General features: G+C 39.1%; 1 protein-coding gene across 1 annotated transcript in view; it reads right to left on the bottom strand.

Annotated features, from left to right (window-relative positions):
• The window catches only part of CYBB (cytochrome b-245 beta chain), a 33,364-nt gene extending 18,709 nt beyond the window's left edge, over positions 1 to 14,655 (bottom strand). The window contains exons 1-5 of the mRNA XM_008507674.2: positions 14,373 to 14,655; positions 11,993 to 12,088; positions 10,315 to 10,425; positions 2,596 to 2,680; positions 834 to 979 (exon numbers count right to left, since the gene is read on the bottom strand). Of these exons, the coding sequence (XP_008505896.1) occupies positions 834 to 979; positions 2,596 to 2,680; positions 10,315 to 10,425; positions 11,993 to 12,088; positions 14,373 to 14,417 (483 nt within the window). The 5' untranslated portion in view covers positions 14,418 to 14,655. The remainder of the gene's footprint in view (positions 1 to 833; positions 980 to 2,595; positions 2,681 to 10,314; positions 10,426 to 11,992; positions 12,089 to 14,372) is intronic.
• Between the last annotated feature and the right edge of the window lie 496 nt (positions 14,656 to 15,151).

The raw sequence follows: 15,151 nt of genomic DNA, 5'->3' as shown, positions 1-15,151 counted from the left end.
CAGATATAGGCCACCCCTCAGATATTGTAGGCAAGAAAGAAGAAAAGCATCACTGACAGCTATCAACTGGTGGCTGGACTGGTACTAACACCTAAGCCGGAGTGTTCCCTATTTCACATAAACAGTTTCATACAACACCAACATCAAATGAGGTCATTCTGTGATTGTGATGGAGTGAGACAAAAACAAGACCACTCTGAAATCATGTCTAAGCTAAGACAAAAACATGGGTGACTGCTGCTTCTTTACCAACTACAGATTTAGCCCCATTCTATTCCTTCTGCCTCCTAAAAAAAAATTATTAAGATACCCAGTCCTAGAACTATCCCCAGTTCTTGACCATACCTGATCCAGAGCAAATCCTTGCTTCCTTAAACCCCTCCCAAATCATCGAACACAAACCCAAGTCCTAGAAAAGCCTCTCTTAACACCCGCCTGAGATGCCTCAGACTTCTTCATGGTGTGAGGTCTCTTTTGCTGCAGCAAGTAATAAACTCAACTTTGTTTGACCAGACTGTGTTCCTGGCTTTCTTTGACTGTCGAGCATTGTCATGGGTAAGCCTGAGTTACTCCAGGCTCCACGTACACACATTCTCACAGGCGAGCTTAAGGAAATAGAAAACATCTAGCGACCCTCCACACATGGGGTCAGGAGTGTGGGAGATATTTTCGTTGAACTCACATTCTTAGAATATACAAACTTGTCCCTCTGATTGTTAGTCAACTTTTGTCATTGTTGTTGTTCTGGCCAAGTAGAATTTTTCACTTATTAAAATCTAGTTCTCAGTTTTAATGGCCTAGGGGACATCTGGATCAGGAAATAAGAGGCTTACCTTGATTTTCTTTTCAGCAAAATTGAGGTAAGTTTCACCAGGCTTATCTTCAAATTTAGAGAGCGCTACTGAATATGAATCAGAATTGTTGACTCGGGCATCCACACACCACTCCACATTAAATAGATGTGCAATGGTGTGGATCGCTAAAGAAGGCAGAGAAGAGAAACGAGGGTGAAGGGTGTGCACAATTTTATTGTAAGCAGGCTTTCTGGCTACGGCCCCTAACTCTATGATAAGTTACAGGGAGACACAGACATGGCCCAGGACACTTATAAACAAGAACTGGGTCTCCAGGATCAGAGAGGCAAGGCAATTCTAGTGGGTAAACTACTCTCTGGCTGTGTGATTATAGGCAAATCGCTTAACCTCTCTGGTCTTGCTCCCTCATTTATAGAATCGAGGTGTTGAACTACATGATATTAAAGACCCAACCAAGTTCTAAGATTTTACAAAACAACTTTGGTCTCTGAGGGTATTTAGATGTGCTCTCATTCTCTCTCTCCCCCTGATATATTTGTGCTCTAACAAGAAGACTCTCATGTAATGTACACCTTTGACTGGTCCATTCACCTGACTCTCACGTTACTTCAGATAGAGATTTGACTTTTCAATTTTCAATTTTATTGAACCAATACAGACAAATGGGCATAAGAATGAAACTATTTTTAAAAATTGCGTTATTTACTTAACGTGCACTTACATAGGACTTACTAGGTGCCAAGCACTGTTACAAGTGCTTTCTAATTACTTAATCTTTACATTGACCTGGTGATATAGGTACTATTACTATCATCTCATCTTACAGATGAGGAAACTGGGGCATAGATTGCTTTCAAATCTATGGGCACCAAGGTAGGAAGTAGCAGTTAAGAACCAAATCCAAGCAGTTTGGCACACAAATCTGTGCTCTTAACCATCACATTATGTTGCTTTCTAACAAGATTTTATCATACAGTTCACTCTTGAAAGATTTCATTTACCACAGCTCAGACAGGCTGCATGATCTCCTGGTAGAAGATGAGAAACCCAGTTGAACACCTGCAATCTAAGCCTATTTTATTCAGGTTAGGGACAAACTCCTTAAGGGCAGAGCAAACGTCTATTTTGTTCATCGCTGTGCACGTGTGATGCCTATTGCCTGGAACATCAATTATTTATTAAGTGAATTAGTGGAGATTTGATAAGGGTCCCAGATATATCCCTTCTTGTGCCAACATTACCACCCTAATAATAATAACACATATAGTACACATATACACATGTACGCCTATTGCGTGTGTGTATATATATATATATATCTCAACAATAATAATAATAAAGAAAGTGTTTGGCTAATAGGGGCTGTCTTAAGGGATTCTGAATTTACGGGCTGCGGCTCCTGTAGGCTTACTGCAAGAAATCCACAAATCTACATGTTCAACCAAGTATTTTTAAAAAATGAATTAATAAAAGCTCTCATATGTGGACTGACAAATATTTTTGATATTAAAAAGGATGGAAAAGGGTGAAGACACTGGGATTTTACCAAAAGAGCCCAAGATAAAAATGTTTTAAGACCTGAAGGAATAAATCTTAATATTAGGCTGACAGAAATAGTGGTGAATATTTTTTAACAGAATTCATTCAAAAATTACAACATATACAATCACCACCTAATCTACCAATAAAGGCCAACCTCTTACAAAAAAGTATCTAAGAATAGAGGGAACTGTCCGGTTCCAAGTTTTCTTTGCAATCTCAAATATCTTAATAAACTTACCAGTGTGAAGTGCAATCATCCATGCCACCATTTTATGGAAGGTCAGGTTCCTGTCTAATTGTCTTCGAATTCTTGTTGAGCAGCACTTTGTATTAAGGGGAAAAGAATGAAATACATAGTAATTGTCAACAAGAAGGTTTTCTCTGTTCCAGGCGTTAGATATATATCATTTCATTTAATTCTCACAACCACCTTAAAAACTATATCATTCTACCCATTCGATTGATGAGAAAACTGAGGCTCAGATAGAGGTAGTCATCTTCCCAAGGTCAAACAGCCAGTAAGTGGCATAGCCAGCTTAACCAATATGTTTAAGATTCTCATACCTGTGACACAAAAAGTCTCTCCTGGAATCCATGGCTTAATTGTATAAAATACGAATTTGGACAGAAAACATATATAACTACATAGTTTCTAGTTCAGATGAATTTATTCAATAAATTACTGGCTGAGGGCTATTCTCTATCTCCTGATAGAGAAATTCATAAAGGACAGGCCTCCCCTCAAAGACCTGGCAGTCTAAAGGGGATACAGACAAGCGAACAGTTCTAGAACAAGTGAATAATTTTAGAACAACATCCTTCCAGGCCATACACACTAGGGGAAAAGAAAAAAGTGTCCACTTTCCCCTGCTGATAGAGACAACACCACAAGGGAGATCGTTAACCCAAGAATAATATAAAAAATAATAATAGCTAATATTTACAAAGAGCTTATGCAAGGAACTGCCTTAAGTGCATTGACTCATTTCATTCTTATAGCAATCCTATTGCAGGAGGTGCCATTATTATCATTACAGAACAGATGAGGAAACAAAGGCAGAAAGAGGTTACCTTGCCTTAGGCCACATAGTTAATAAGTGGCAGAAATGGGATTTAAACCCAGCCTATCTGCTGCCAGAAATATCGATATTCTATTTTATACCTCATATGGTTACCTTGACATTGAAAATAGTATTTTGGCCAATACTTTAGTGTAATTGTCCTACTGATGTTCGTTGGAAGATGTGGGTTTGAATCTGGATTCAGGTCAATGCCCAAAATAGAAAAAATATCTAGTTTATGGTTGAATCTAAGCTTTGCCCTCCTGAAAATCAGTCAAATGCTTCCTCTGGCTCTTTTGTTCCCAAGACTAGATGTACTGCCACAGAGATTCGGAGATTTTTAAGGAGAGCAGAGTGAAGTACCCCCAAAAACTTAGGTATCATAAATATCTGGTTCTAAACATATTTAATTTAAATATGAGGGTAATTAATATTTGGCTTACTTATTTTTAATAAAATGTTCTGATTTTATAGAAAAAAATATAATTGTATGGGAAATCGTGCTCGCTCCACTCTCTCTCAGTTAGCTGCTTCTAGGGAGGGAAGGCTATTTGGACCAGGAGAGCAGATTCCTGAAACCCAAGAAATACTAGTAAGAAAGGCACTGAGGATTTCAGAAAAAGAAAAAAGAATTAGGCTTTATTGAGTGCCTTCTGTGAGCCAGGCAGTTTAGCCATAAGCATTACCTCATTTAATGCAGTAAGATAAGTACTATTGTCCTCTTTTCACAGATAAGAAAACTAACGCTAACCCTCCCATTGGCTGGGATCCAAGTCTGTTTGTCTTCAAGGTTCACGCCCTTTTCCACCAAACCAAATGTAAAGATATAGTCACTATTTTTCTATGTGTCTCAAAACCCGAGACAAGAATTTAAGTGTAAGTACTCTACCTGGAAAGTGATCACACAAAACAAGAGAGGGGAAGTAAGACTGGGAAGGGCAGGAAATCATCAAGGGTGTATTACGATATCAGCTCCCATTATCACATCCTCTCCTTGGGCTTTCTAATGAGGGACCTCTGGGAGACTGTGTAGAGCATTCCCCAGAGTTTTGTTTTTTGTTTTTTACTGGAGGGGTTAGGAAGTTTGGGTTTTCATTCACCAACTTCCAGCCATTACTGGCTGAGGGCTGCTCCCAGGGCATCAACTCCTGGCATTTCTGGCTTGCCCCAGGAGAGGGCTGAAAGAAAATCCTCAGGCAGAGAATGACTGGGGCTTGCAGAAGGCAGCTGCCCCATGTACTGGAACTATCAGTGTGGAGGGAATACTGGTGGAGAACCAACAGCGTCACCTACAACCAGGTGTCCATTGGTGGAGCTGAGCAGTGATTCAGGCTCTCAAAACAAGAGTTTCTGTTTTAAATCACCCATTTTGCATTTCGGTTGGTGAAAAATTGACTGTTCTTGTTTTCTTATATAGCCTCATTATCTTTTGTGTTTATTTCAAGTGTTGCACATTGTTTTACTACTTTGTATTCCTTACAGTTTTAAGGAAATATCTTTTTCCTGTGTCCTAATTGCTGGGTTCCTCCATAGTTTACTTGACTCCATGTGGTCGGCAATGAACCCCAATGACCTTCTATAATCTCCCCTTGAGTTTGGGTGGGACCTGACCTGTGAATATGATGGGATGTCACTCCTGTGATTTTGTTACATTATATGGCAAAAAGGACTTTGCAGAGACAATTAAAGTCCCAAGCTGACCTTAAGAGAGAGATTATCTGGGTGGGCCTGACCCAATCACATGAGCCCTTTAAATCTGAGTCTAGAAGTCAGAGATGGAAGAAGTCAGAGATTCAAGGCACAAGAAGTATTTGATGCACTGTTGCCGGCTTGAAGATGGAGGGGGCCACATGGCAAGGAATACAGGGACATCTAGGATCTGAGAGTGGTCCCTGGATGACCATCGGCAAGGAGACAGAGACCTCAGTTCTGCAACTGCAAGAAACTAAATTTTGCCAACAAGAATTAGCTTGGAACATTTTTACCCAGTTTCCTTATGACCCAGCCCAGTTGACACCTTGATTTCAACCTATGATACCCTGAGCAGAGAACCCAGCCACAGGATGTTGGACTTCTGACCTGCAGAACTTGGAGCTAATAAATTGAGTTTGTTTTAAGCTACTGAGTTTGTGGAAGTTTGTTACACAGCAATAGATAATCAATACAGTCCCTATTGGAGTGATGGAACGCAATTGGGCTCCTAAGAATGAGAGCATGAGAATTAGTAGGGTCAGAAAGCAGTACTGAATTACATTTCTGAGAGCAAGTTTTGCCATCAGACATACCTGTGTTGTATCCTAGCCCTACCATCCAGCTGCGTGTACTCAGTTTCCAGTTTCCTCACCTATATATTTATCATAGTTCTTCCTTCATAGGTCTGTTTCATAGATTCATTGAGGGGTATTTAATAAATATTTGATTTTTTTGTATCATTATTTAACTTTCAGCTAGTATGGATTGGCTTCTCAGCTAGAAAGAAAGCTTCCTGTATGCAGAGCAATATGTCACATACTTTTTAAAATCCTTTATTAATTATTTGGTTAAATGAATCACGCTTTCACTGTCCTAGGATCTAAGATGATTATTCCAAACCTGTAGAGGTGTATTTACCCACATATCTATACTTGTCACACTGTTTCCTTTTTTACTGCCTGACAAATCATTTTGGGACATTTAGAGGAAAATATACTGACTCCTGCATGCTCAATTTGAAGAAAAGGAATGTGGTTTTGTTGTGGTCTCTATACTGTCTCCATAGGTCTATCCTTATCATCATCAACATGGATCATCAAAAATGTGAATAGATTTTAACGCCGTTTAACAGCTCTAGCAACAGACTCCTATAGAAAAATAAACTGAATGCTACAATAATGGAGAGATGTGCTTGGGAAATACAAGGTCCATTCAGTAATACTCTGATCTTAATAGGTAATTTTTTTAAAAAGCTAGTTAATATGAAACACATACATTTTATTAAGAGGAAAAACAGAGGCTATTAGTCACTATTGGGCCAGTGGAATGGGTCCCACCAGGGCACCATTAGCTAATTTTTCCTAGCCACCCTTTTTGGTATAGCCAGTAATGGCAAAATAATCCAAAGTAAAGCCATAAGTCATGCGTATACGGGGGTTCCAGATACAATTCCCTCACCATTTCCTGAGAAGGAGGCAAGATGGCCTGTTGGTGGGTGGGAAGAAAGGGCTTTGCTGCCTGTGACTGCCCAGGGCTTTTTGTCCCTCCCTACGATGCAGATACCATTTTTATGCTTTTGAGCCACTTCTGAATTATTGCCAGCCACCTACCAATTTCCCAAGCTGCCATCATGCTCCATAGCTTCCTCACTGAATTACCTCTTTGCTCTTGGCCATTGACATCTAAAGGGAAGTTTCTTTTGTTACTGTCACCTACAGCCTTGCCCAATCTCAATAGACTAACATTCAAGTGCAAGGGAAATTATTGAGTCATCTTGGCAGATATCTATGCAAACTGTGAGAGGAAAACAATTTTTAAAAATTGAGAACTGGAACTAAAAAGAAATGCATATTTAATAGGGCATAATATGAGTTTCCGTAACACAAGTGTTACAGAAACTTATAAATTCTATTTTAGGTACATCTGGTCTCACCACATGCACCGTGAATGAACCTGAATTAGATATTTATATGCAATTTGGGAGAAACAGCAAAAGCCAATCTTGAATCTATGGAACTCAGACGGAGAAGCTGACAATAATTTCCAAACCTGGTGGCAGTAGAATATGTGATAAATATAAAGAGCACCACTTTATTCGTATAGCACTGTTTATAATTTTGAAATTACATGTTTATTCTATATCTTCTCCATAAAACTCTAAGCTCCTCGAGCTCGCGGTCTATCCATATCTTACTCTTTACTTACCATGTGTCGCCAGTGCTTAGTACATAGTTGGCACTCAACAGATATTTATTGACTGACAACTCACTAGTTGATAGGCTTAGTCAATTAATACACTTTTAGAGTGTCGTATTCATTCTTACATTTGCATTATTTCACGTGCTTTTCAACTGAAAAAAAAACTGAGACAGGAAGTCCAAGAGACTTGCCCTAGACCATATGGTGAGAGATAGAGCCATGTTGAGGGCCTCTGGCTCTCAGACTACATAAGGTTACAGATACGAGCTCACTCTCTCAACTTCCTGTTTCTTTCTGATCTTAAGACTAGGACTTCCATCCAGTTAGAACTCAGTTTCTGTATGGCAAGTTGGGGTTATTAAGGTTTCTTTGGGAACTTCTGTATGCTGAACCCCATCCTTCCCCATTTCCCTCAACAAAGCAGACTGGGAGTCTTTATTCCTATCTTTCCTGGTGTGGGCCAACCTTGGGGCTTGCTTTCTCCAGGTAACCAGAAGGATTATAAAGCAAAGTCTAAATGATTAAGACCACTAGAAACTGAACAGAAGTTCTGTGACTGTTTAGTTTGCATAATGTCCTACAAACAATTCCTGGAAGTTCCAACATCCTTGCCTTTTCTAGCCTAGGTTATTCAGCATGCTCAAATTTTCATATATATGATGGACTTTCTAAGACCATAATATTGCAACTAGACAGTTTTGAGTTTAGGCGGCACATAGGAAACTGAATGAGCTCTGGAGGTACAATGATCTGGGTTTGAATCACAACACTCCCATTTAATTTCATCCCCACTTCACTGATTTGATATGCGGATTTCACGAGGTGAGGTCTATGAAGACAGTAAGTGGCAGCTATTACGATTCCCAACATTAGTCACAGCATGCTCACTCATTTTAATCCCAATCAGAAAAGAAGTTTCATTTGCAAAGTTCACACTTCAGGTTGGGAAATCTGAAGAGGGAGAGACACATCCCATCTGTAAAAGAAGGTTGCTTGCTGCTAATTTTAAAAAATATATTCTTTTACATACAGGTCTTCCTGGTTACAGAGCTGAGCTTCTCTGCCATTTGAAGAGCAGCCTCATTTCATCTCTGTCTTTAGAGACCCTCAGGAGGATCTTCCCTCCTGGGCCACAGGAAGCCTAAAAGCAGCCATTACAACATGTGCGGCTCGTGGGGCACGGCAGCTCAACGACAGTGCAATTTGGGCTTGTGGGGTAACAAGGATTTCTTAATGGACTATCCTGGTGAAAACACTGCCTTTTTCTCAGGGGTTACTTCCTCTAAATACAAAGTTTTCAAACAGGGAATAATGGGGAGAATAACAATGAATTGTGCTGCCTTAAAAGAAAGCTACAGTACGTGAGTTTCATTTAGCAAATACTCATCAGGCTCCTACGATATACCAGACATTGTACTTTACTGATGGCTCGTCAATAAAACTTTCAATCAAATGGAATTTTACCTTTGTGGATTCTTAGGTTGAGAAGATTATTTGGAAATCCTTGTAATCAATGTCTACAGTTAGTTGTAGCCTGCTAATCCTATATTAGTAAATCGAGAGCTGTATAGTTCTTCAAGGAAAAAAATTCTCCTTGGGATCAAAGTGAATCTAGTAAGACTAGGAAAAACGAGGCAGAGTTCAAGGCAAGTTCTACTCGTTATTGACAGTTTGGATCATTTTCCTTTCCCAAAACAGTCAGTGATTGCCAAATTAAGTATTAACTCTTCGGCTGTACAGTCAAGGTCCTAGTTTCCTAGCAAAGCTCCAGTTCTTCTCTGGAGACTCACCTCTGACATCTGCCCTTTACAATCCTACATTCCCATCAAAATAGACTGCTAACTGCTCTCCTCTATAAATGAGTTCTACTCACTAGGTAATTTTTGACAAATCTAGTTAATATAAAACATGCATTTTATTAAAAGGAAAAACAGAGACTACTAGTCACTAATGAGTTAGTGGAATGGGTCCCACCAGGGCATCAATCCCTAACTTTGGAAGAGCCACCCTCTTCGATGTGGTCAGGAATGGCAAACACATCCAAAAAGAAGCTGGAAGTCAAGCTGATAACAGGGCTTTCAAGAACACAATTTCCTCACCATTTCTCGTGCTTTTGCCCACGCCATTTTCTCCATGTAGAATGTCTTTCTGTTTCATTTACATCCGGTAGATGCTTATTTTAGCCTTATATGCCTATATCTCATACCACCTTCCCTAAGAAGCCTTTCTTCATACCCTGCCCCACCTGATATAATTTACCCCTTCTTTGATTCCCTGCGGCTCTTCATTTAGAATGTTTTGTGGGACCCATCATATTTTGCTCTGTTTTGTATTTATTTCGGTATGTGTGTAGATTGTAAGTTTCTTGTTTGTCATCTTTGTATAATAATAGCAGTAGGAAATTTGTATACCATTTATAGGTTACAAACTTTCTTCCTACATAATCTTTTTTCTTTTTCCAGCATAGTACATTTAGGGGTTCACTAAATTGTTGAAGTGAGGCTGAAAGGACCCCTGGGTATTTAGAAAGCTCTGAACTCCCCAGTTCCATGGAGCCAGCACTTCTTAGTCACATTCATTATGGTGACTCATTGCCCATTTATTCCATCTGCTTGGGATGTTATCCACAAAAGAGATTTTCTCTGATTCAAAAATTTTGAAAAACATGGCACTGTAAGATTAATTCCCAACTTTTATAAACATACGCACATACTATGTATGTCTGTGTGTGTGTGCATGCACATGGCTTTATTGCTATTGTTGAGGTATAGGTTGATTGGTTGTTGTTTTTAATGTCTGCTCCAAGTTAAATGGTTGTCCCAGGGAGCTCCATCAACAAATAATAAAGAAATAAACTACAGAATCAGGTATAGCTGAGATCTTGAATATTCTGCAGAGGTTGAAATCCTCACAAACCATTGGTTTGCTTTTCCTAAGAAAGGGCATTTAGCTTGATGGCCTTTGATATCTTGTAGAACTCAGACTTTGTAAAGGCTTGCTCTTACCGCGCTGGAACCCCTGAGAAAGGAGAGCAGATTTCGACAGACCGGCAGCAGGATCAGCATGCAGTTGAAATTCAGACAGGCTGCAGGGGCCCTGGCCAACGGAAGCGCTGCCTGGAAGAAGCAGGATTAGGGAGCAGGGTGACTCCTGTGAGCATGGACTAATCCCCCCACTTCTCCAGGGTTGCTGGCATGAGGCCCACACACCAGAGACATCAAGTTATTTGGAAAGGAAGGTCCTTCAGAGCCGAGTTTACCTTTAGGGCCTGCTAGGACCCTTTGTTTTAATCTGCCCCCTCTCCAACATTTTATTATGAAAATTGTCAAACTTAAAGAGAAGAATTTCACAATGAATACTTGCTTACCCATTTCCCAGATTTCACCTTTTACATTTTACTATGCTTGCTTTATCACATATCTATCTATCCTTCTATCCAACCATCAACTCATCTTATTTTTTGAGGCATTTCAAAGTAAGTTGCAGACATCAGCTAACTTCCCCCTAAATACTTAAGTGTGTGTATCATTAACTAGAGCTCAGTTTAGAAACTGGGCCTTTTAAATTTAATTTTATTTTTTTTTCCTTTTTCTCCCCAAAGCCCCCTAGTACATAGTTGTATATTCTTCGTTGTGGGTCCTTCTAGTTGTGGCACGTGGGATGCTGCCTCAGCGTGGTTTGTTGAACAGTGCCATGTCCACGCCCAGGATTCGAACCAATGAAACACTGGGCTGCCTGCAACGGAGTGCGTGAACTTAACCACTCGGCCACGGGGCCAGCCCCCAAAACTGGGCCTTTTTAAGCAAGGTTTTCTTAGCACTTAGACTGACCTCAATAGTAACCTACGTTGGTATGATATAATGCTTTGGCATTATAATTGTTATCTTTGTAATGCCTAAAGAAGTTGCATATTTTGGAGGGGAAAAGCAAAGGGAAATCACCCTTCTGAATGTCAATCTAAGTTAACAAAAATTATAACAATGTGGTATAACTATATATTATAATTACTCATACATATGATTTATAATACACATTATAATTGGTATTATTAAACAATTCCTTCATGGTTTCAACATGATGTAACAAATGATTTCCTCTGGGGACAGCTGTAACTGTAATTATCTTCATTGTGTTGAGGAAGAACCCTGGCAGTTCAAGGAAACCGAGAATGCTAAAGAACTCAAGGAAAGTGGGCGGCCTTCACTCTGCTGGCCTGGTTAATGAATGTGACCCTTAGGCAAGTTCCTCAAAGGCTCTATATGTAGGGAGGGGCTTATTTTCAGAAGATCATTTTCTAACATGGCACTAGGAACAGGGCTTTCCATGCACAAAAATGGTGAGAATCAGATGATTTAGAGAATATGTCCCACATGCGTCATCCCTGGATCAATCTCTCCAAACTGGCCTTCCATTCCACAGTCAGTGTTAGATTTTTCCCTTAAGCTAAACAATGGCACAGTGGTTCTTTGGGAGGTGAAGGATGTTACTGGGGCCCTCTTTTGTTTGTCCCATACTGGAAGGCCTAAAGACTTATCCAGGGGTTTGCAATAGAGGCAATGAGGCTGATGGTGCTGTTTAGGTTGGTCAGAATATTTACTTAAAATGTTGAAAAGAATATGAACAAGAATCTCTGATTAGAAATGTGAGTCAGTCAATATTGCATGAAATAAAACTTATACTTACCCCAAGAAGTTTTCGAGTGTAAAAGAACTGCTCTCTATTGTCATAAACCCGGTAGTACCATACAAAGAGGAAGGCATTCATGCCCAGCCACACCAGCTGCACAAACAGAAATAGTTGCATGAAGTTTTCACGTTTTAACAGGTACGTTTCACACAAGATGGAGTCAGACCAGAGTCAGGACTTCCCCGATTCCAGCCTTCAACAAAGGTGGTTACGAAGCTGTGTGTAAACAGCTTAGAACCAGCTCTTTCCTACAACAGTGTCACTACACTTCTCTGTAACTAACCTTTCTACCCTGTGTTATTCCCCACGATTGTTTTACTACATGGCCAGTACGCCAAATTGTTATCAGTCTCTTTCCTCTCCTTTCTTTCTCTTCCTCTTTTCTTCTTAACCTTAGATAGATAGATAGATGATAGCAGATGATTCTTCTTAGAAAGAGAAGAGAAAGGAATATGTTACTATGCTGTCCCCCACTCTAGTAGGACATTGTGTTCTACTCTCACGGGCGCCAGTCACCTCCCTCCACCACATAGCTTCCCACCCCAGCTAGTGGGAGTCTCATCAGCTAAAGTGTCAAGCCTTTAATGCTGTTTAGTAAGTTTTGCTTAACTTTTGAAGAAGGGGATATTGAGCATGAATGAGGGGGTGAGGGGCATGGGACTTTTTTAAAAAGAGACCCTTCTACATTGTGACTTCTCATTTCATCCCAAGCACTGACTGCATCAAGCGGTGACACTGCCCAATCTTCTACCTTCGGCTCCATAGTGATCTTTTGTAACTGTGCTTTGAAGCTATGAAATGTCCATAGACACTTGAGAACAGTCTCTCTTTATAAAGAAGAAGGTGCTAAAACAACTTCTCCATTTCCTAACCTTGTCATTCTTACTCTTGCTTTCCAAGCCGTGTCTTTACTTTCAAGTATGTGAGGGTATAATTTAGAAAGAGGTCATTTCCTGGGAAAAGTTGTGGTAGGAGCAAAAAGTATAATTGGAATTTGTTTTCTATAGGAGTAGTCTGTTCTTAAAATGGTGATAAGAAATCAAGTTAAGAGCTCTGAGTCCTCAGAAGAATTCTATATTGCATTAGAATGTTGGTTTGGCATATTTTTTTTTTAAGGTATGCTTTTTGGTGAGGAAGATTGGCCCTGAGCTAACATCTGTTGCCAATCTTCTTTCTTTTTTTTTTTTCTCTCCAAAGCCCCAGTACACAGTTGTATATCCTGGCTGTAGGTCATACTAGTTCTTCCATGTAGGATGCCGCCACAGCATGACTTGATGAGTGGTGTGTAGGTCCGTGCCCAGGATCTGAACCTGCGAATCCCATGCCGCCAAAGCGGAGCACGTGAACTTAACCACTCGGACACAGGGCCGGCCCCGGGATATTTTTTTTTAATGGCAAAATATTTTTGCTTTTATTTTATTTGTGTCACTAACTTCTCTCTACCTCTAAAACCCAAAGACTCGATATTTACTTTATGATAAATTCTTTCAAAAGTTCCGCTCATAAGTGTTCTTTTTAACATCTGTATAATGCTTTCATTGGCTATTTGGAAGGCTATTTTTACATCACATTTCTATCTTCCCAATTTTCCATGATTGCTTTGCTGAGACCACCATATTAAAATAATAGTTGATCTTTGTTATGTTAACAACTAAAGAAACTAAAGTGTCTATTTGAAAATTAGCCATCTCTTTACTTACAAAAATTCTTCCTTAGGATAGATTATGTTGATATATATATAATTATATTATATATCATATATACACTTTAAATATGAGTCTAGATATCTTATTTCAATTCCCTTCCCTTGAATGTTTATAAACCTCATGAATAACTCAAGTTTACCTCAGAGAAAAGAGGATACTTTTCTTAAAAAGAAAGTTGAGAACTTCAATTATATTTGGTGTAATTACTGAAATAATTACTGAAATAAAGGCCAATTTCTCATACAGGAGCCAGTCTTGTTGTTTGGAAAATAGTATAAAATGTCAATTGCCCATTTTTAAGTGGTATAAACACATAAAAAGTAGAGAAATTTGCCTTTGTAAACATTAATAAACAACTCAGACTCAGGGATCAATAGCATGAAATGTCTTCTACTCCTTCTGTGAAATGCTGGCTAATTTAGTACTCTTAAAAATTCAAGAAATAAACTAGGTGAAGTGAGCTCCCGATCCATTCTTTCCATTAATAAGTTTGGAAGAAGGGACTCAGTCTGCTAGCAGATAGATGTATGTTCACACAGTAAATCAGTTTCGATGCAATTTCTCAAACAAACAAAACAAATAGACAAACAAAAAAGTCTTCCTCTATTTTAGTTCGTAAAAGAACCCAGACAAGTCAGAGAATTCATAATTGATTCCTCATTGGTACTTACAATGACAAAGATGGAGAGTCCCTCATTCACAACCCAGTTCCCCATGGTGGCAGAGGAGCAGTGTCTTGTGTCTGCCTTTCTTCTCTGCTATGCTGCTTCTTCCCATGAGGAAATGAAAACAGCAGCCTTGGGGCAATCTGTTTCCTTTTATATTATCAGAAATTAGCTAATCATTGGTCAACTGAAAAGCTTGTTTCCATAACAAATTTAAATCTCTAAACCACAAAAACTACAGAAAAAAAGGTCTGTAATGATCCAATCACAACTAAACATAGAGGGAAATGAAACCTATTTCTACAATTGAGAGACAAGTAAGAGTGCAATAATGAGATGTTCTTTACGCAGCGAATTAACTTTTTGACTTATCAGTTATCAAGTAGCAATTTTTACAAAGTCACCCAACTAGCCATGATTTCGTGCTGGGTAAAAAATATGAAGTAGGTGTGATATCTTTTGACAGGCTGGAGCAGCATTTACAGTCTTGTTGAGAAAAATAATAGTGATGGTTGATATTTACAGAAGGCTTACATTGTGCCAATTTTCTAAGCTATGTATGTGTGTATGTGTATACGTATGTACACATACACACACATATATATGTATATATGAGTTAATACATAAGTACGTGTGTACATACACACCAAGACACACATACACACATATATTTATATAAATTCAGTATATAAATAAATTCATTTGATTCTAACAAATCAACCCCTGTAAAGTAGTTTCCATTATTATTATTACATTTATAGATGAGGGAACTGAGAACCAGAGCA

The sequence above is a fragment of the Equus przewalskii genome, chromosome X (genome assembly GCF_037783145.1).
Source record: "Equus przewalskii isolate Varuska chromosome X, EquPr2, whole genome shotgun sequence".
NCBI lineage: Eukaryota > Metazoa > Chordata > Mammalia > Perissodactyla > Equidae > Equus > Equus przewalskii.
This window is presented reverse-complemented; position numbering and strand designations above follow the sequence as displayed.